This window comes from Fringilla coelebs (assembly GCF_963513975.1).
Source record: "Fringilla coelebs genome assembly, chromosome: 3".
Lineage (NCBI taxonomy): Eukaryota > Metazoa > Chordata > Aves > Passeriformes > Fringillidae > Fringilla > Fringilla coelebs.
In genome coordinates this window covers 105,319,377-105,337,778 of record NC_140030.1, presented here as the reverse complement: position 1 = coordinate 105,337,778, position 18,402 = coordinate 105,319,377, and the positions used below count along the sequence as shown (strand labels likewise).

Sequence of the window (18,402 nt, the reverse complement as noted above, 5' to 3'; positions counted from 1 at the left end):
AAGTGGCAGAATATTTGGAAGAAAATGACCCTGGCAGTTCCAAAGAGGGGGAATCTGCTGCAATGTGTTGGGCCCTGGCTGCTGATTATTGGACACTGCTTATTACTGGACAGCACCCTCAGGGGGAGGGGAAGGAAAGCAGAGCAGCAAGCACTGTGGCCACTCAAACTGCAGCTGAACCAGAGCTGAACCTGTGCCAGGAGCAGCTGGCCCTGCACAGGAGAAATCCAAGACCAAATCAGTTTGTGTAGTGAGTGATGAAGAGGAAGCAGGGCCCTCACAACCAGAGGAAGAGGCAGGGCCAGAGATAATCACCTGATCCCTGCCCCAGGTGAGCTGTGGGTGAGTCTCTGGTTATCTGGCTGCTTCAAGGAAGCCAGGCAATTAGGGTTCCTGTCCCAGGATGCAGGAATGGCTGGGGATTGGGAAAAGACCAGAAACTCTCAGCCTCTGGAAGTGGCTCCTGTCAAGCATGAGGGAAAGATAATCTTTGCAAGGATGATGTTTTAGTGCACTGAGACAAGTGGGGACACCATGGAGCAGGGTATCCAGTACCTGAGAGAGTCAGCTGTGCTGGAGGGAATCTGTAAGGATTCAAAGGAACAATTCCTTGAAACCCAGATGACATCCAGTGTACACAAACCATGTGGTGGAAGGTCCTGTGGAGCACACCAGTGTCATGTGTCAGCTCACTGGCACTGATGTTGTAGAAAAGAGGAGACCAAAAGGTGGACAGGTTGGTTCCCAGATTCCTGCTGTATGAAGAAACCATCTCCTCCCTGCTATGGGCCTGAGTCTCATCTGTGAAAAGGCTGTCCAAGGAATTAAAAGTTTAAATTAAAAAAGAAATTGAAGAGGACCAAATTAAAGAGGACCACCAGCAATTCAAGGAGGAAATGTCCCATGTCCTGTCAATACAGACCAGAGTCTCTGCTGTTGGGAGCAGGCACTTCCCTGCTTGGGAGAGAGGGTTCACACCACGAGGCACTCTGTGGTTTGACCTGGTAAAATGCCAGTGATGCCACCATAATGCAATTTTCTTCATTCCTTCAGTACCAGAATACAGGCCACAGTTTGCCTTTACCTGCAGAGGTGTACACCTGGAATTGACTGCCCCAGGGGTGAAAACACAGTCTCACTGTTTGGAGTGATCATGGACTGATCCAGAATGCCCTGGAAAAGGATGAGGTTCCAGAACACTTGCAGTACATTGATGACATGATCATTTGGGTCAATACAGAGGGGGAAGTTTTTTGACAAAAGGGAGCAGATAATCCACATCCTCCTGAAGGCCAGCTTTGCCACAAAACAAAGTAAGGTCAGGGGACCTGCCCAGGAAATTCAGTTTTTAGGAGGCAAGATGGATATCATCAGATTCCAATGGACATGGTCAACAGAATAGCAGCCATGTCCCCACCAGCAGCAAGAAGGAAACACAGCTTTCCTAGGAGCTTTGGGGTTTTGGGAGATGTATATCCCTGAGGACAGCCAGATCTAAGCTCTCTCTGTCTTGTGACATGGAAGAAGAAGGGTTCCAATGGTGCCCTGAACAACAGCAAGCCTTTGAACAGAATAACAGGAGCCTGCCCATGCAGTAGCTCTTGGGCCAGGCAGGACAGGACAGGATGTAAAAACCATGCTCTGCTGCTGGGAGGATGGTCCTTCCTGGAGTCTCCAGAAAAAGGTACCTGCAGAGACTCAAGGACAACCCCTGGGGTTCTGGAGCTGGGGACACAAAGGATCTGAATTTCTGGCTGATGTTAGAGCACCACAAAGGCACAGAGAAGTTGCAGGATTTTCCCAGAGCACTGGTGGAAGTGACTGGTGTGCCTGTCCAGACCTCAACTGCAGAACCTGCCGTCCTCTTGGAGGATCCACGGCCCTCATGAGATGCAGCAGGTGGTGGTGCCATGCATGGCTTCTCTGGGACTCTCCCATGTGCTTTTGCATAAGAGCAGACACTTGCACAGATAAAGATTGGCAGTCTGAGGACCCACATTTGTCAGGTTAACATTGGCTGTTGTCTGCATTGGTTTTTATGTCTGTGTGAAGTTTTTGAGAGGGTAAGTGAAGGTTCGGCTGTCACCATTATCAGTATTTCTTTTTGTGTCAATAGCACAAAAGCTTTGGTGTGTTAATTGCTGTACTACTAAATCTCAAGGAGACAGAATTCCTGGTTCTGCTGTAGTGGAGCTCCATTTTATGGGAAAAGACTGAATCCAAATCGGCTAACCCACGCCACTGATGCAACAGAGATTTATAAAGCAGACTGGACAGAGATGGTTAAATGTTTGTCAAAGGAAGCTTTGTCTTCCTCATCTTCTCTTAATTTTAGCCAGTTCACTGTTTTTTTGGTAGTTGCTTGTGTCTTCTTACCTTGCTCTCTTTGCTGTTCATGTTTTAAATCACAGCTGTAGCAAATTCATCCTTTTACACAAAAGGTCTTCCCAGCAAGCAGACCAGTTACTACAACTCTCCAGTGCTTTGGTTAAGCAGTTTTGTAAGAAAATAAATTAATGTTAATTTTTTTTCTCTCTTTTCATTTCAGTGAGGGTCCCATATTTCATTGACTTGAAAAGACCACAGGATCAAGGTTTAAACCACACCTGTAATTATTATTTGCAGCCAGAAGAGGATGTAACCATTGGAGTCTGGTAAGGAATCCAGTTCTGTGCAGTATGTGCCATGCATCTTTATTCTTCTCTTTGTTCTAGATGTTGCCTATTCAGTCTTTTTGCTGTGCATGCTCTCATTTGTGGATGTTTGTGTTTTCCTTTTGCCAAGTGACCGAGTTCATGTTGAAAAGTATGCAAATCTCTGGGGCTCATCTGAGCTAGGATCAGTAATGCACAAAACACAGTCAGACAAGCTGTGCATTCAGAGAAACATCAAAATTTGGAACTATAAAGGTTACAGGCCTGCATCACTACAAAGATCCTGCCTCCAGATCTGACCAGACCCATGGAGTTAGATGTTTTATCATTCAACTCTTATTCATATTTTGTTTTGCAAAATACATGTGGGGGAAGATAGGAAAACAGATCAAAGTGTTCAGAGTAGGAGGAAGAAAATTCTGCTCATAAAACATATGTAAGATTTGGAGAGTGGGTGAGAACGGAACACACAGTTTACACTCTTCACAAAACAAGTGACAGTGTCAGAGCTCATTTGTCATTTCTTTCTCTCAGTGATGATTTTCTGGTCCCAGGTAAGGACAATTCATTTTAGCTCCTTGTTACCCTGGGTTGTGTGAGGTATGGAGGGAAGGGGGTGTTCCCTTAGTACAGACAGTGATGTTCCGTCTGTGAAGTGCAGGATTTGGAGTTTTCAGTTGTGTGTGCAACTTAGATGTGTCCTTTAATTCAGTAGAGATTTTCTCTTCACTGGGTACATAACCTTTAAATGGGATATAGATAAAGGCACATGACCTTTAAATGGGATAGAGATATTCTTATCATTATCATTAGGACATCTTCTTTCCTTTAAGTAAATTTTAGTGAAAGATACATTTAGAAACTTGAAAACTTCAGTCTTTCCAGGATAGGCTGACAAACAGTGGTTTGATTCTTCTCTTGGACAATTAAAATTCTACCTGTTAAGCTGTTAAATAAGTTTTTATTGCAGTCTTGAAATCTGTATTTTGTTTCCCTTGCAAGTGTACTGTGTATCTTTGCTAAAACAGAACCTCCAGCTTGTGCTGGCAATTCACAGGCTGTCGTTTATCTAGATATTTATGGAAGATTTTTAACAAAAGTTTGGAAACTTGCTTTTAAAAGCCAGTGCAAGGTCTTGTGTTTGGTACATTTGTGAAACAAAGTCCTCAGCCTGCTTTGTTTGTAAGTTTGCAAAAGTCTTGGGGCGGAACAGTTGAATTTTTGAGTCTCAGTTACTGAGGCTTTTTACCTCCTCAAGACCTTGGTGTCTGCTGGCTGCATGCAAGCAAATTGGCTTTTTACATTGCTTTCCCCCTGTTAGTTTGAGCTTTACATCTGGGGAGGATTGCTGTGGTAGGTGCAAGCTCGTCTGCCTTTCAGGTAAAAAGGCATGTGAGTACTTCAGTTACTTCTGATGGCTGTAAGCCAGCCCCCTTCTCAACAACTCAAATGGTTGTGGGCATGTACTTGCTTTGTGTTTGTATTCTAATTCTCCAGTTTAATTGCCTACCTTCTGTTCAGTCTGTCATTCCTCTTTCTGTTCCATCAGTGTTGAATTTTGTCTCCCAGGCCACCTAGGTACGTTATCTGCAGAAGATCTGCTGTTGGTTAAAAATTCCTGCCTGTTGTAGATTGTAACTTTTTCAGCTAAAATGTTACACCTCCAAGAACCTTGTACCTGAAAATAAAACATTTTATCTTCTCCTCAGAGCCTGGGCTCCTCCTTTTCCTGAGATTGGCTGTGAAGTCATGTATGCCTCTTAATCACTGAACATTCTTTCCAAGCCCAACTGCCTTTGATTATGCTGTACATCTGCTGACCTAGCAGTGAATCTTGCTTATGGTATATAAGTATGTTAATTGAAGTAATTAAGTGCCATAAAAGCTGAGGAACTGTGATTATTTTGCCAGAGCAGCAAGAAGTTCAGTAATTGTGCCTTTGAAGTTCGATGCCTTGCACAGACAGCCCTAGATTTTGAAGGCAGTGGTGATGGAGGTGAAAATGTAGAAATGAGTGTAGCCACTGCCTTTACAATTTGACCATTTGTCAGCTAATCAGGACAGTTTTATGAACAGTGTGTGAGGTGTGTAATCCTGAGTGAAGGAGTTGAACAGAAAATCTCAGAGTTCAAGTGTCTGGAGTGTTGAGGAGCAGCAGGACAGTGCAGATTTTCCTTCTGTTCACAGGCACACGGTCCCTGCAGCCTTATGGAAGAATGCCCGAGGGAAGGACCAGCTGTGGTTTGAAGAGGCTTTGGGCTCCACCCACCCTGTAATCCTTTACCTGCATGGCAATGCAGGAACAAGGTGAGGCACAAAACACTGATGGCTTTGTTTCAGGATGTGTTTTCCTGGCTTGTCACAGCTTCAGCACCTTCAGAAAGACAAGAAAAAGTCCTTAGGGGCTGTAGTGATAGGACAAGGAATAATGGTTTTAAACTAAAAGAGGGCTGGTTTAGATACAGGGAAGAAATTGTTCACAATGAGGGTGGTGGTCAAACACTGGAACAGGCTGCCCAGAGGGGCACCACCCCTGGAAACATTCAAGGTCAGGCTGGATGGGGGTCTGAGCAAACTGATCTACTTGAATATGTCCCTGCTTGTTGCAGGGGATTTGGACTAGATGGCCTTTGAAGGTCTCTTCCAGCCCAAACTATGATTCTATGATTAAAACCAAAATAAAATCTAAAATTAGTTTGGTGCTTCTCCTTTTAAAAGAAGGCACGAACATTTTATGGAATGATCCCTCTCCATTACGAATGTGGGAATGGATTTATTGCAGTTATCAGAGATATCTGATATTATGGTTTACCTTTTATCCTGTGCTAGAAGCCAGGAGGCTGTGACCCTTCCTGAATCAGGTGATGGAAAGTGCTTCTTTTCTGTACAGTAGTCTCTGAATTGAGACAGGGGATAGTATTAGTGCTTCTCTATATGTGACTCACAGGCATTAAATAAACCTTCCAGTTCCTTTTGTAAGTTTATTTTAGTAATTAACACATTCTGAGGAAGGAAAAGCAGAAGGAAAGAGGAAGGTTATGTGCTGACCTTGTTTCATTATTGCATCTGTCCAGGACATTTGTCTGGACCAGGAGCACTTCTAAAACTTTTAATTTTATAGTTGTCTGTTTATTGGCTAAAGTAGTAGATCAGTTCTCTGTACTTTGTTGCTGGATACTAAAAACCACTAATGCAGTGTAAAGATATTTCTCAGGATCATGTTCTTCCTGCCACCTCTCCACATGTTACAGTGCTTTTGTTTGTTTATTAGAACACTGTCCTTTCTCTTAAAAATATGCCTTTTACAAAAGAGTAAAATCCACTGCTGAATTTTGTGTGCCAGTTCTTGGGATGTTTTTTCTTGATTACATGTTCTTTTGAAGCTGTCTGCTTATAGATATTCTGCAAGAGCAGCAACATTGCAGGAAAACAAGTTCCATGATGTAAAGTAAAGAAACAGTTTTAGCTGTGCTGGTAGTGAAGGTTTGCTAGTCTCTATATCACAAGAACATTTTTCACACCATCCTTGTCTCAGCACTGTGCTTTTCTTGGTACAAGGGCACAGTGTGGAAGGTGTGTGCTGCAACCCAGGAAATGCATGAACAGATGGATTTTTTGCAAACTGCCCTTGCCTTCTTGTGCTGATGCATTGCAAGGTTTAATCAAATTGTTGCATTGTTTTTCAAATATTTCTTCGCTTTTTTTTATTTTTTTGCCTTGATTTGGTGTAGCAAATGATACTGAGGAAAGCTATCTGCAGCTTAATGGTGGCTGTTCTGTTTGGGGCCAGTATCTCTGCTTTTTGTGTATTGATTAGATTTCCTTCTCAACTCCCCCAAGTGCTGCTGGGATAAAGGACTGAGCTAGGGATCAGTTGCATATTTCCCATTTCACTCTATGCTCTGGAGGAGCTGGAGGTGCCTTGGCTTTGCCATTTCACATTTAATGTGTGTTGCTGGCTGTTTGTTTATTTACTATAATGCCAATACTAGACTGAAGTTTGAGTATGGATTAGCCATGTCATGTTGTGCATATATTTTAAGGTATGTAATGGCACACTCATATTTCTTTCCATTGTCTAGGTTTCAGTTTGTATTTATAAATAAAAGCAGATTCTTGCCCTGGACTTTACAGTTTTCAGTTCTGCTTTTCTCTGCTCACGTTTTTGCACATGTCCTTTCTTTCCCTGTGCTTGGAGCCAGGTGAGAAAATCTAGGAGCTACCTGCTTGGCTTAATGTCATGATTTCTTCTGGGAGCATCAAACTTTTGAGAGTCAGGGCTACTGGCTGGGGCAGCACTTGTGGCAAGAGATCAGGGTAGGCAGAGCAAAAAGGGACAGGCTGTTCTGGGTGTATTACAGGCTTTGGAAAAGGCTGACAGCAGAGTGGGTTGAAAAGTTCATTTTTACCTGCTGGGAGGCAAGATTTACATGGAGAAGTTGACTTCAAAATTATGTCCTGCATAGCTCAGCAAGCCTAGCTGTCTCCTTGAAGCCTGTGACAAAGCATTTATGGTGTTTCTTATGTTTGGCATGTTTTTGTTAGATTGCCTGAGGCAGTTGGGAAATATGTTTCTGGAAACTTTAAATGCTCAAATGTGGTTGGTTTGGGAGGTTTTTTTGTGTGTGTTTGTTTCTTTTTGTTTGGTTGTTTTATGGTTTTCTTTTTTTTCCTCTCCTTTTTTCTTCATCCATTGCTCTTGCCAGAGGAGGGGATCACCGGGTGGAGCTTTACAAGGTAAGTGGCTGCCTTGTAAAAGGAAATTGGTAATGCAGCTGTTTGCACAAACAGCTTTCCAAAGAGCTGGAGAGTGGGTGAAGCTGCATTAACACCTCAGGTGTGCACAGAAGAGAAGACTGCTCAAACAGCCCACTGCCAGCAGGCACAGCCCTGGGGGCTCTGTGTCCTTCCAAGAGGAAGCCTGTAAAGGAAAAGGCTCTGTAAGCTGTGAGCAAGCACACTTCTCCCATCTTCAAAGATGTTTGAAAGGTCTTTTATTTGCTGTTGCTAACTGCCAGCTCCAGCTGAGCTAACCAACACAGTTTCTGGGAAAAATCAAAAGTTTTATTTAATTACAGCCCGAATTGGATTGATTAGTGTGCTAATTTAAGGTACCATTTGAGAGCATTCAGCCTGGATTTCCCCTTTACCCAAGGCACAGTGCATTTGTATGAGGGGTGCCATTTCAAGTGCAGAAGATTTTGTAGAAAACCTCATGAATTCCCCAGGTGTAGCACTATGGTGTGAGTTATATGAGAACACACCTGTCTGGAGTGTTTTGGCTAATGATTTTTGGGGTAATTTACTTTATTAAACTCTCTTTTGGCTGAAATTCCCACACACAATTTCTTGGTCTCATATCACATGTTTCTAAAAGAGACATAATTGTTTATGTTGGTTCATTTCAGAGAGGTCTGAGTCTGTTCTTCTCTTTATTTGTGTCAGTGTTGGCACTCAAAGCTTTATTACAATTCAATGCAAGATCCCCTGCTGCAAAATCTTTTCAATTCAGATTGCTTAGAAAATAGTGTTTAGCAGCCCCAAGAAGGCAGGTGATACTTCATTTCCTTTAAGGAAAAAAAAAAAAGATTAGCTAATTTTCAGAAAATTGGTTGAAGACCCTCTCATGTATGGTGATCTATTTTGTCATTTTTCTTGGAACCAGCCTGTGCTGTGATGCATTTTTTGCTGGCCAAGACAGGCAGAGGAGTTGGTTCTGATTTTGATGGACAAGAATGGCAGTGCTTCAGAATATGCAGACTTGGTGTGTTTCTGTGTTCATATACAGAAAACACAGTTTACCAAAACTCAGGGTTTCTGTTCCTGGGTCTGGTATTCTTTGCTTCTGAGAATATCCAGACAAGCTGCTTAGTTTGCCTTTTTCAGTCAGTGAACACACACATGGGCTTAGCAGAACCACTCCAGAAACTGCAGGTTTGTGTTTATTCCAGCAGAATGAACCAGTTTGGGATGCTGTCCTTTTTTCTGGTGCTTTTAATAGGCCTTCAATGCAGCCAACACATAAAACATGTATAGAAGGCAGGTGAACTCTCAACAGATGAAATAATTTTAATGGCCTGGAAAAGGTGAGATTGAATATGATATCTTAGCAGTAAAATCAAAATCAATTTTTTGTAAAGCTAAAAACCAAACTTTTCAGGAAGAAACTTCATGCTCTGCATGTCTAGTCAGGGAATTCAATGTATGAGTGAACATAGAAAAATGTCATATAGTGATTCCATTGGAAACAGCTGTCCTGCAGCATCTGATTTGTCTGGTGGGACAATGGAAGTGCTCTCTCCCCTTTCCAGTCAGGTCCCAGTTGTCTGTGTGAGCTCCACTTGATACTGTGTGCCTCAAAGTGGTTGTGAAATGTTCAATTGTTTATAAATCTACACAATATATGTAGTCTCTTAAAATTGTGCTGTAAGTAATGCTCAGTTGACAGGTGTAATTTCATTTGTAGGCTACAAATAATTTTATTTGTAGACTACAATAGTCCCAGTACCACTAGAAAGGGTGTTGGTTTTATATTCCTCTTTAGAGTATAGCATAATACTAACGTTGCTTTTTTAAAAATCATGTATCATACATAAACCACAAGAGAAACATTTTAATAATTTTGTAACTTTTTGTTGATGTTTTTGTCTACACAGAGCTGTTAGGTTCATATCAAGCAATGGTAGCTTGGAATGATTGTATTGGTTTTACCAAGGCACTTTTTCCAAGCAAGTTGGTCTAGCATTGAGTGGTTTTACTTACTTTTAACAGATTTTGTTAGGATTACCATTGGCTATAACATGAATATTTATAATAGAGCAACTGCACATTTTGAACTATACATTTAAGCCTTCTGCCACGAGCTCCTATATGTTTTTCTTACATTTATGCCAGTTTGAGTAATATAATTGGAGCAGTTGTACTCTTTCACTGGAAAACATGAAAGTCTTTCTTGGGGAAACAGTAGGATATTTGCAGATCTTAAGGTCAAAGCTGTTAAAGGAATAATCAACATCTTAGGTAGCCTGATATGAGGTCCAGGAAACAAATGGAGTAAAACCAGTGGGCTGAGATTAGTGTTTGGAAAGCTCTGTGCCTGCTACATTGAAAAGCTGTAAATTGGCCATTTAACATGTCAATAATTTTATAAAATGAATGCCTGCACCTTGGCCTGATGCAGGAGCATGGCTGGTGTGCAAGACTCTGTAATGGGTTCTGAGTGTTTCTCTGCCTTCCAGGTCCTCAGCTCCCTGGGGTACCACGTGGTGACGTTTGACTATCGAGGTATGTGGGCTGCTTCTGCAAACCCTTGCTGCCAGCTCATTAGGTGTGCTTATTGCTTCTCTTTTTTCCCCTCATGGCTATCTAGAGAATTTCCAGAAATTTCTTTCCAGTGCCTTCCTATGTAGCAGTGCTTCCTGATGTCCAGCTGGGTGGGCTGTGGCTCCTGTCTGTCCTCATGCACAGGGCTTGTTGATTTGGGAGCTGAGAAGCAGAGAGTGAGCCAGGCTGTCCCAGCATCCACTAAGTGCGCATATGGAAGCTGGGGGCTTCCCTAGGTGTAGTCCTTTTGGATAAGATCTAGTTGACTTTCCTAAGGTCACACAGGGAACTGAACTTGCACTTATTTCCTTCTAAAAGCTCATAGGTGAGATAAGACAGAGGAAATGATTTGCTAACAATACTTGGCAGAAACCATGACTGCTTTGCACCTCTGCACCAGCAGTCAGGCATCTGCTGCTCCTTTTTTACCTTCTTAGTATTTAAGTCATGGCTGCAGTGTAATGCCACTGCAGATCCAGGAACGAAATTAATCCATTGCATTTTTATCAAGAAGACACCTGGGAGAAGTTTATTTGTAGGAGCTTGCTCTGTTTTTCAGTCCTGTTGGCAGCTGCTTCTCTGGCTGCTTATTGGGAATCAGAAGGGATGTGGGGTGCTGGCTGCTAAGAGCATACAATGTGGGGATGTGCTGCAATAGTGATGGAGCCAGAACAGTCAGGAGGATGGAAAATTGCTGGAGGGCAGTGATTGAACAGCACAGACAAACTGATGTTGCAACATTTCTGTGAGACACGATTGGGTTTTGGCCCTAAGCATCCAATCCTGTGCTGTCAGGGACTGCACTTACAAATTGGTTACATGCATGCAAAAGCAGGGAAAGTTTGGGAACTGAGCTGTTGCAGGTGGGTATGTGCAAGAATGCTGTTGTAGCAGTGTTTGAGATATCCAATCTTTGGTTTTGTTGTTGACTAAATCCACAAAACCTCCTTGGCAGACAGCAGTCACCTGGGTTAAATGACTGTGAGTCAACCAGGGCTTTCAGCCCCAAATTGCAGAGGTGCAGGTGGTGTGAACAGCAAGAGCCCATGTCCCAGGCCCCTTTGCAGTTGCAGATGGGTTGCATGGGAGGAGCTGGCTGGTTCTGCTGAGCAGTTTGAGCGATTCTCAGCAGGACTCTTTGTGTTCCAGGCTGGGGTGACTCAATAGGCAGCCCTTCAGAGAGGGGAATGACCTACGATGCCCTTCATGTCTTCGACTGGATAAAAGCCCGGAGTGGAGACAACCCTGTCTATATCTGGGGACACTCCCTGGGCACAGGGTAAGCATCTAATCTTAGTGGCACTTCTAAAGAAGCAGCTTCTAAAGAACATTAAGCACTGACCTTGGATGAAGGTGTTGTTTTGCAATAATCCCTGGGCTGGCTTGGCTTGGCTTGGCATCTGTGGCATAATTTCTGGAGGGTGGCTTCTCCTTTTGCACTGTACAGAGTGAGAAGGGCTACAGTGAACGACTGCAGCAATGGATCCTGAACCTTCATTGTCCACAGGGTTCACACTAGAAAGACACATAGAATAATAGATTGCAGATTGTCTTTCAGAGCAGAGCATCAGACTTCTTTGGTATTCTAAAAGCGTCTCAGACCAGCCATGCTTGTGTGTGCCTTGTGCTTTCAAAAGGTTTCCTCCTGTCCTGATGAACATGCTGTGTGTAATCAGGGCTTGGGCAGATGCTTGCATGGCTGTGCTGCTGGCCACCTATGACATTTGCATGGAAGTTCAAGGTGTCAAGTGCCTTTGCCTTCATGTTTTTAACTTTGATTTCCTGCTTCCTCCCTTTCTGTGGTTGTCTGGAGGCAAGTCATGTTCAGCACCACATGCTCTTACCCTTGTGATTGGTGGAGGAGCAGAGGGCAAGCGCAAGAGTTACGTTTGAGTTGAGCTGTGTACAGATAAACTCTGAGACCACAGAGGCTGTGAAACACATGCTGGGACAGGAAGGTATTTCAGGGAAGTGGCTCTTCACTGCTGTGACACTAAACACCCTGCTTAGTTCGAGAGAAGACAAAGACTTTTTCTTGGCTCGTCCTCTATATTTTTTGCCCTGTTCAGAATCCCTTTCTGGGTCAGAGCATGCTTGTGATGTTTCCCAGCACTGCAGTCAGAGTGGCCTGAGACTGGTCCCCAGCTGAGGTCTCTCGTGACCACAGCCAGTCTGGAGTTCAAAGTTTGTGAAATGCTCTGTGCTTGGAGGACTTGGCAACTTTGGAAATATCCCTGTCCCATTAGGGTGATGCATAGGGGAGACCTTGCTGCTTTCTGTCCCAGTTAGGGAAGCTCCTTGCAGTGTAGCCCTGGGATGCTTCACTCCAGCTGCCTGGAACACAGCACCCCTCTGCCTACACCCCTGTTCCCCTCTTGCTTGCTCAGCCCTTGTGGTCTGGAGGCAGGAGGCTGTGACACACTGCTGTGGGTGTACTGGGAGCCTGAGAGCCACCTGAAAGGAGTCCAGCCAAGGGGCTGCCTGGTGCATTTCTTCCTTGGACTTGTTCACTTGAACACAGGCCCCTGATGTCACTTGGGGCAGTTGGGTATGTGGGGACACAGGTCACTGTGGGCCAGCTGCCGGACCTCGAGCGGTGTGTGGGATGGACCTTGTGGCTGTGGAGTTGTATCAATTTACAGGGATCCCTCAGTGAGGGGAGAGAATAATGCATCTGACTCCATCTTATCAGAATGCTAATTAATTACTTTATAAGACTATATTATTCTCTCTTATATTACATTGCATCTAAACTGAATCTGCCAAGCACTCAACTGCACAGAACTGTCAGCTGACAGTCCCGACAGTCCCGACACACACACACATACACAAGGACACAAAACACCCTCACTTTGGGTAAACAGTCTCCATATTGCATTGTACCTTTGCACAAACACAGGCACAGCAAATAGGATAAGAATATTCTTGGGAAGAATTGTGCCTCGCTTTTCTCTGTGAAGAGAAATGTGGGACTGCAGAGTTGTACCTGTGCCACCTCTGGAGCTGCTGCTCTGCAGAGGGCCTGTGCCAACTCGATGCTCCTTCTTCTTTCCAGAGTTGCAACAAATCTGGTGCGGCGCCTCTGCGAGAGAGGTGAGTGTGCCACATGGAATGCGCTTCCCGGCAGCCTGCTGCTGTCCCAGATTCCCACAGACATTTGGGGCACTGACAGAGCTGTCCTTGGTGCACCGTGGTGGCAGCTGCTCTCATGAGGCAGAGCCTGACCTTGCTGGCTGTCTGCAGCCCTGCATTTCAGCACATTGCCTTTGGCTTTTCAGAAACGCCCCCGGATGCCCTGATCCTGGAATCTCCATTCACCAACATACGGGAGGAAGCACGGAGTCATCCCTTTTCTGTGGCAAGTACACAGTGACACTCACACTGGTGGCATGGAATTGTCTGCATGGAAATGAACCTTCAGAAGTGCTGGAGCTGAGCTAACTGCACAACTTGTGGTATCTGTAAACGTTGGGGGTAAAGAACTGCACTTGAGACAGCTGCTGGGAACACACGATGAGCAGGGCCAGAGCCACGTGTCCAACATGGGAATGAACTGGCTCTGAACTGAGCACACACCCAGTGCAGGCCTTGGATACAGCCAAGCTGGTGAGGTGTCCTAGAATAAAGCTCTTCCAGGAGGAACTGCCAGCAGTCCTGCATGATACCTGGGGACTTTGACCGTGCAAGCACCCACAGGGCCTGCCCCTGAGCAGGCTGGTAAGATAGGCCTGAAACGAGGGAGGAAAAATAATGCTGATGGAAACAAGGGCAGTCTTACTGCAAAGAGCATGGTCAGCAGCCAAGGGATGTTATGGGTTGGCAGTGGCCTGCCCTGTTACTGCTCTTTGTACCAATGACCTGCTGGTGCCTGCTACTAATGCACCTTTTTCCTCTCAGATATACAGATACTTCCCTGGATTTGACTGGTTCTTCCTTGACCCCATCACAACAAGTGGAATTAAATTTGCAAACGATGAGAAGTGAGTTCCCTCTTTGCTGGGGTTTCAGCTGTGGCTGCAGTAAGCCATGGCAAGCATCAATGAGGATAGACATGAGACTGCACTTTGGCTTTTTTTTGTTGCTGCTTTGCTCTTACTGGAGTGATTTCAATTACTCTCACAGCCCTGAGATCAATTACTCTCACAGCCCTGAGATCAGTGGAGCTCTGTCTTTTTGAATTGTTCATAGTAAGGACAGATGCAACAGAGAGAACAGAGACTACTCAGGGATGTGCTGATTGGGTTCATGCCATTTATGTTTTTCAAGTGTGCCTTACACGTTAAACAGTAGCATTGGAACATGGAAGGAGGGTTTGGGAAGATTTCTTTGCTGTGTATTTGCCTGAGCCACCTTATCTGTAATCACAGTCTCCTTTCACTGGGTCTTTCATTGAAGAGCCTTGAGCGTTTGTGAGTTTCCAGTATTGAAACCAAACCAGACCTGGGGGTGGGAGAGGTGATGATTTACAGTGGAGTGAGCCACATTTCTCTGGTCTAAGCAACAAGAAAATTTTATAAGCATGTCTTTCACTGGTAAATTTTCTATAGATCAAATGAATGGTGCCCAGATAAGGTTTTAAATTGTACTTAATAACCCACAGGACATGCTTGTCATTACAGTTTTCTTTGAAATGTACACGTGTTGGTGTTAGAGAATGGTGGGATTGCTCTGAGCCTTTGTGACACTGTTTTCTGTTTTACAGTGTGAAATACATTTCTTGCTCCCTGCTCATCCTTCATGCTGAGGATGATCCAGTGGTACCATTTCACCTGGGAAAAAAGGTACACACGTGGCTCTGCAAACTGATCTGGTGGGAGGAACTGGTGTGGATAGAACAACATCTCAGCCAGGCAAGGAGTCAGTAATGGAGGGGGTGAAACACATAGCCCAGAGGAACTGCAGATCCTGTAGTGTGGCAAATCAGTAATGAAATGAGGCTGAAGCTACCAAAGCTGCTCAAGCCAGGGCCTGAGGGGGTGGTGGGTTTGGCAGGGGGAGCTGGGTTGGAGTAACACGAGTCCCTCACCTGCCTCCCCTTGGGTTCAGCTTTACAACATCGCAGCCACGTCGCGGAGTTTCCGGGACTACAAGGTGCAGTTTGTGCCCTTCCACACAGACCTGGGCTACCGGCACAAGTACATCTACAGGAGTCCAGAGCTACCTCGGATACTGCGGTAACTGCACCCCCCTCTCGGGGCTGGGCTGGGCACCTGGCACCCTTTGCTCTCCACGGCGGGGGAGATACCGGGGTGATGTGGCTCGGGGGTTTTTGGGGTGTCCCCGAAAATGGCTGCCGTGGGTGTCCCAGACAGCAAAGTTTAGTTACACAACCTGTCTGGGCCCCTTAGAGCCGCAGGCTGTCTTAGCAAGCTCAGCTCTTAAGTGAGATCAGCTCTTTAGTGATTCACAGCTTATTAGTGATTTTCAGCTCTTTGCTTGCTAAGTGCTTCAGCAGACTCAGGGAGAGAGGAGAAGCCCTGTGTGAGGTTCTGCAGAGATGTCTTTATTGGCAGCTTCTGCAAAGGGTCTCAGTGACAGCTCTTCTCCCGAACTGGGCAGAAGTAGGGGTTTATATAGGGTACAGGAGTTTTTGGGAAACTGTAAAGGTTGAGGTAAAAGTGACTTATTGTCTTGCAGAGAGATAACAAGGGTCTGGAGGCAAGAGAGGGGCTTCTAAGGTCCAGTCATCATGACTAGGCATTTCTTATCTTAGGCACCTGACCCGCCAGGGAGGCCTTGCAGACCCTGTGCCTGCTACACCGGGGCTGGCTTAGCACAGGAGTCAGAGCTCTCCACCTCCTTGCAAAGGAGGTTTTGGGAAGGGGAGCCACAGAAATCTGGGAGCGTTATCTGGCTCATCTCTACTGTGAGCTGGATGCTCTGGAGGAGCTGTTTGCAGAGTGATTGCTTCAGTTTGGCTCTTTCAGTGATGAGTGTGAGAGCAAAGCTCAGTGCTGTTCCCTGTAGCTGCAAATGCTCGAGCCATAGTGTTTGCCAGGGGAATGGAAAGACCTGCAGGCTGTAGCATGCACCAGAGTATAGGAGAGCCAAATGTCACTGCTTTGTCATTTCCTTTTCTAGGGAATTCCTGGGAAAATCTGAACATGAGCATCATCACTGAAGACTGTCTGCTTGTCAGCACAGAGATTTTCATTTCCTTCCTCTCTCTTTTTCCTCCCCGCTCCCTGTGGGTCAGTCTGCCGTTCTTCCATCCCTGGCACTAGAGGAGGTCAGGGATTCCCATTCCAGTCCTGATGTGTACCCTTGGCAACTCCAGCTTCTGGCATCAGCATCTGTGATGGCAGAAGGAAGAAGTTCTTGGCTTCTTTTTGGACTTGGACAGAGTGGTGGTAACAGCCCAGGAGCCAGTACCGAACGGTGAAAAATGTAAGCACAGCAAAGCCTCACCCATCCCTCGTGATACTGCTGAGGACAGATGTTCCTAGGACACTGTGTCATGACCAAGGATGATTCTTTCACTTTTAAACACTGCTGCTGTTTTTGGATCATGTAGAGATACATTTGTAGGCAAATGGCTTTTGCCACATCTCCTTACCGCAGGTGTCTTGCTTGAGTTTGAGGTGTTCTCTTTCTAGAAAATACATGTTTTGCCTTTCCTCTTTGATCAGTGGCTGTAATTGCTAATACATGGAGGATCCAGGTAGTGAGAGGTATTTTTATGTAGCTCTTCAGTCACAATGTGCTGCAAGTGTTGGGGTAATTGCACACATTTGGAAATAAAAGGAGAGATTTTTTTTTTTTTGTTCTTCCTTTTGAAACATCTATTTAATGGGAAAGTCTAATGCCCTTTCATCTTTCCTGTACCTTTTTCTTTCTGAACATTATTTTTTGCTCTCATCCCTGCTATCCTCTGTGGACCTCTTCCCTTTCTTTACAAGTATTCCTATTAGGATTGAAATGACACATGTATATAAACTGCAGATGTGGGCGTTTAAGCCAGAAACTGTGAGATTACTTTTTGGCTTGATCTCCTCTTCCACAGACAGTGTGTGCCCAGGCTGCTGGAATGGATGTCTTCCATTACCCCTATACAAACCCAGCCAGCCATGCGCTGCTTTTTGGTGAGAAGGGCAAGGGGTTTTTTCCCTCAACTTCTTTTTAACTCCTTGGGTCAGGTTTTCCTGTTCCTGGTGGCAGTGCTGTTCCACTGTAGTTAAAAGCAGGCAGTGATACAGTTTTTGATGCAAAAATAAGTCTGGAGTGTCATTCCCCATCTCTCCCCCCCTGCCTTCTGTGCACTTCCAGTAGCACATCTTAGCCCCTCTGACAGCCATTGTTCAGGAGGCAGAAGTGGAAACGAGCCTTTCCCACAGGAAGAGGTTCTGGGGGTGTCCTTGCCCTGCTTGGGGCTAGAAGTGGGGCTGGTTTATGCCACTGAAGAGCTCTGCACTGAAAGAGGAGTGAGTGACACACTGCCTCACTGGGGTCCTGCCCCTTGTCAGTCCATTCAGACAGTACCAGGTGCTGTAGGTTTAGTCACTAGTGCTCAAAGGGAATTGTGCTGCCCCAAGGATCTGGTCAGGGGTGTACAGCGTAGTAATAAACTGCTCAGCATGCATCAGAGTTATAGCTGCAGGCTCATACTAGCTGCAAAAGAGACAGTAGCTTGTTCTTGTACCAAGATTCTTCTGCCTTTAGTGCAGTTGTCCCTGAGGTTTCTGACCCCTGATATTCATGAAGTAGCTGTGCCACCACAATACGAGTGTGGCAACCTTAATTTATCGCACTGACAGAGGAGAAATACTTACCTGGCTCTGGAGAGTAACATACACATTCCAGTCAATGCTGCTGCTGGCAGCTGGCTTGGGGCAAGGTGCAGCCTGAGATGGGGCCTGGCTGGCTGCCTTCCTCCTGCTGGGACAGAGCTGGGAGTCCAGCACGAGAACTGCTGCTCTTGGTGGTGCCACCACCACCATTCCTGTTAGCAGCCCAGTGATACGCTTGGAAATTTAAACTGAAATGTTTATCTAAAAGTGGTGTAGTTTTAATAAAGGCATTGACTGCTGATCACTTTAGCTTTTCCAGTCTTACCTAGCAGTTTTTGGGATGTTTTCCCCACACTGAGCAGGTCAGCTGGGTGTGGGGCTGGGCTGCAGTAGGGCTGTGTGTGGGAGCTGGGAGTGAGCAAATCTTTGTGGCTGCTGCCAGCTCTAGGGGAGCGACTCTCCTGGAGCCCAGAGGGTCTGTGCCTGTAGTTTGGCTGCAGCTGAGGCTATGCTTCTCCCCTGGGAATGGGGGAGATGAGAATTGCATGTGTGACTTCTAGTTCAGGAGCCCTGTGTGCCCTTTGCAGGGCAAACCCAACACTAACCCTGACCCCAGTGCATAGAGTCAGCTGTCATGGGCAAGCTGTCCCCCTCCATGGTGGTGCCAGCACCCTGCCAGCTGTAAGGGACTACAAACC

At 45.4% G+C, this 18,402-nt stretch overlaps 1 protein-coding gene across 1 annotated transcript in view; it reads left to right on the top strand.

The window, feature by feature from the left end:
- Positions 1 to 18,357, top strand: part of ABHD12 (abhydrolase domain containing 12, lysophospholipase) — a 39,082-nt gene extending 20,725 nt beyond the window's left edge. The window contains exons 3-13 of the mRNA XM_084203384.1: positions 2,549 to 2,654; positions 4,842 to 4,961; positions 7,361 to 7,391; positions 9,893 to 9,938; positions 11,127 to 11,256; positions 13,033 to 13,070; positions 13,256 to 13,335; positions 13,875 to 13,957; positions 14,680 to 14,758; positions 15,024 to 15,151; positions 16,059 to 18,357. Of these exons, the coding sequence (XP_084059510.1) occupies positions 2,549 to 2,654; positions 4,842 to 4,961; positions 7,361 to 7,391; positions 9,893 to 9,938; positions 11,127 to 11,256; positions 13,033 to 13,070; positions 13,256 to 13,335; positions 13,875 to 13,957; positions 14,680 to 14,758; positions 15,024 to 15,151; positions 16,059 to 16,098 (881 nt within the window). The 3' untranslated portion in view covers positions 16,099 to 18,357. The remainder of the gene's footprint in view (positions 1 to 2,548; positions 2,655 to 4,841; positions 4,962 to 7,360; positions 7,392 to 9,892; positions 9,939 to 11,126; positions 11,257 to 13,032; positions 13,071 to 13,255; positions 13,336 to 13,874; positions 13,958 to 14,679; positions 14,759 to 15,023; positions 15,152 to 16,058) is intronic.
- The last annotated feature ends 45 nt before the right edge of the window (positions 18,358 to 18,402 follow it).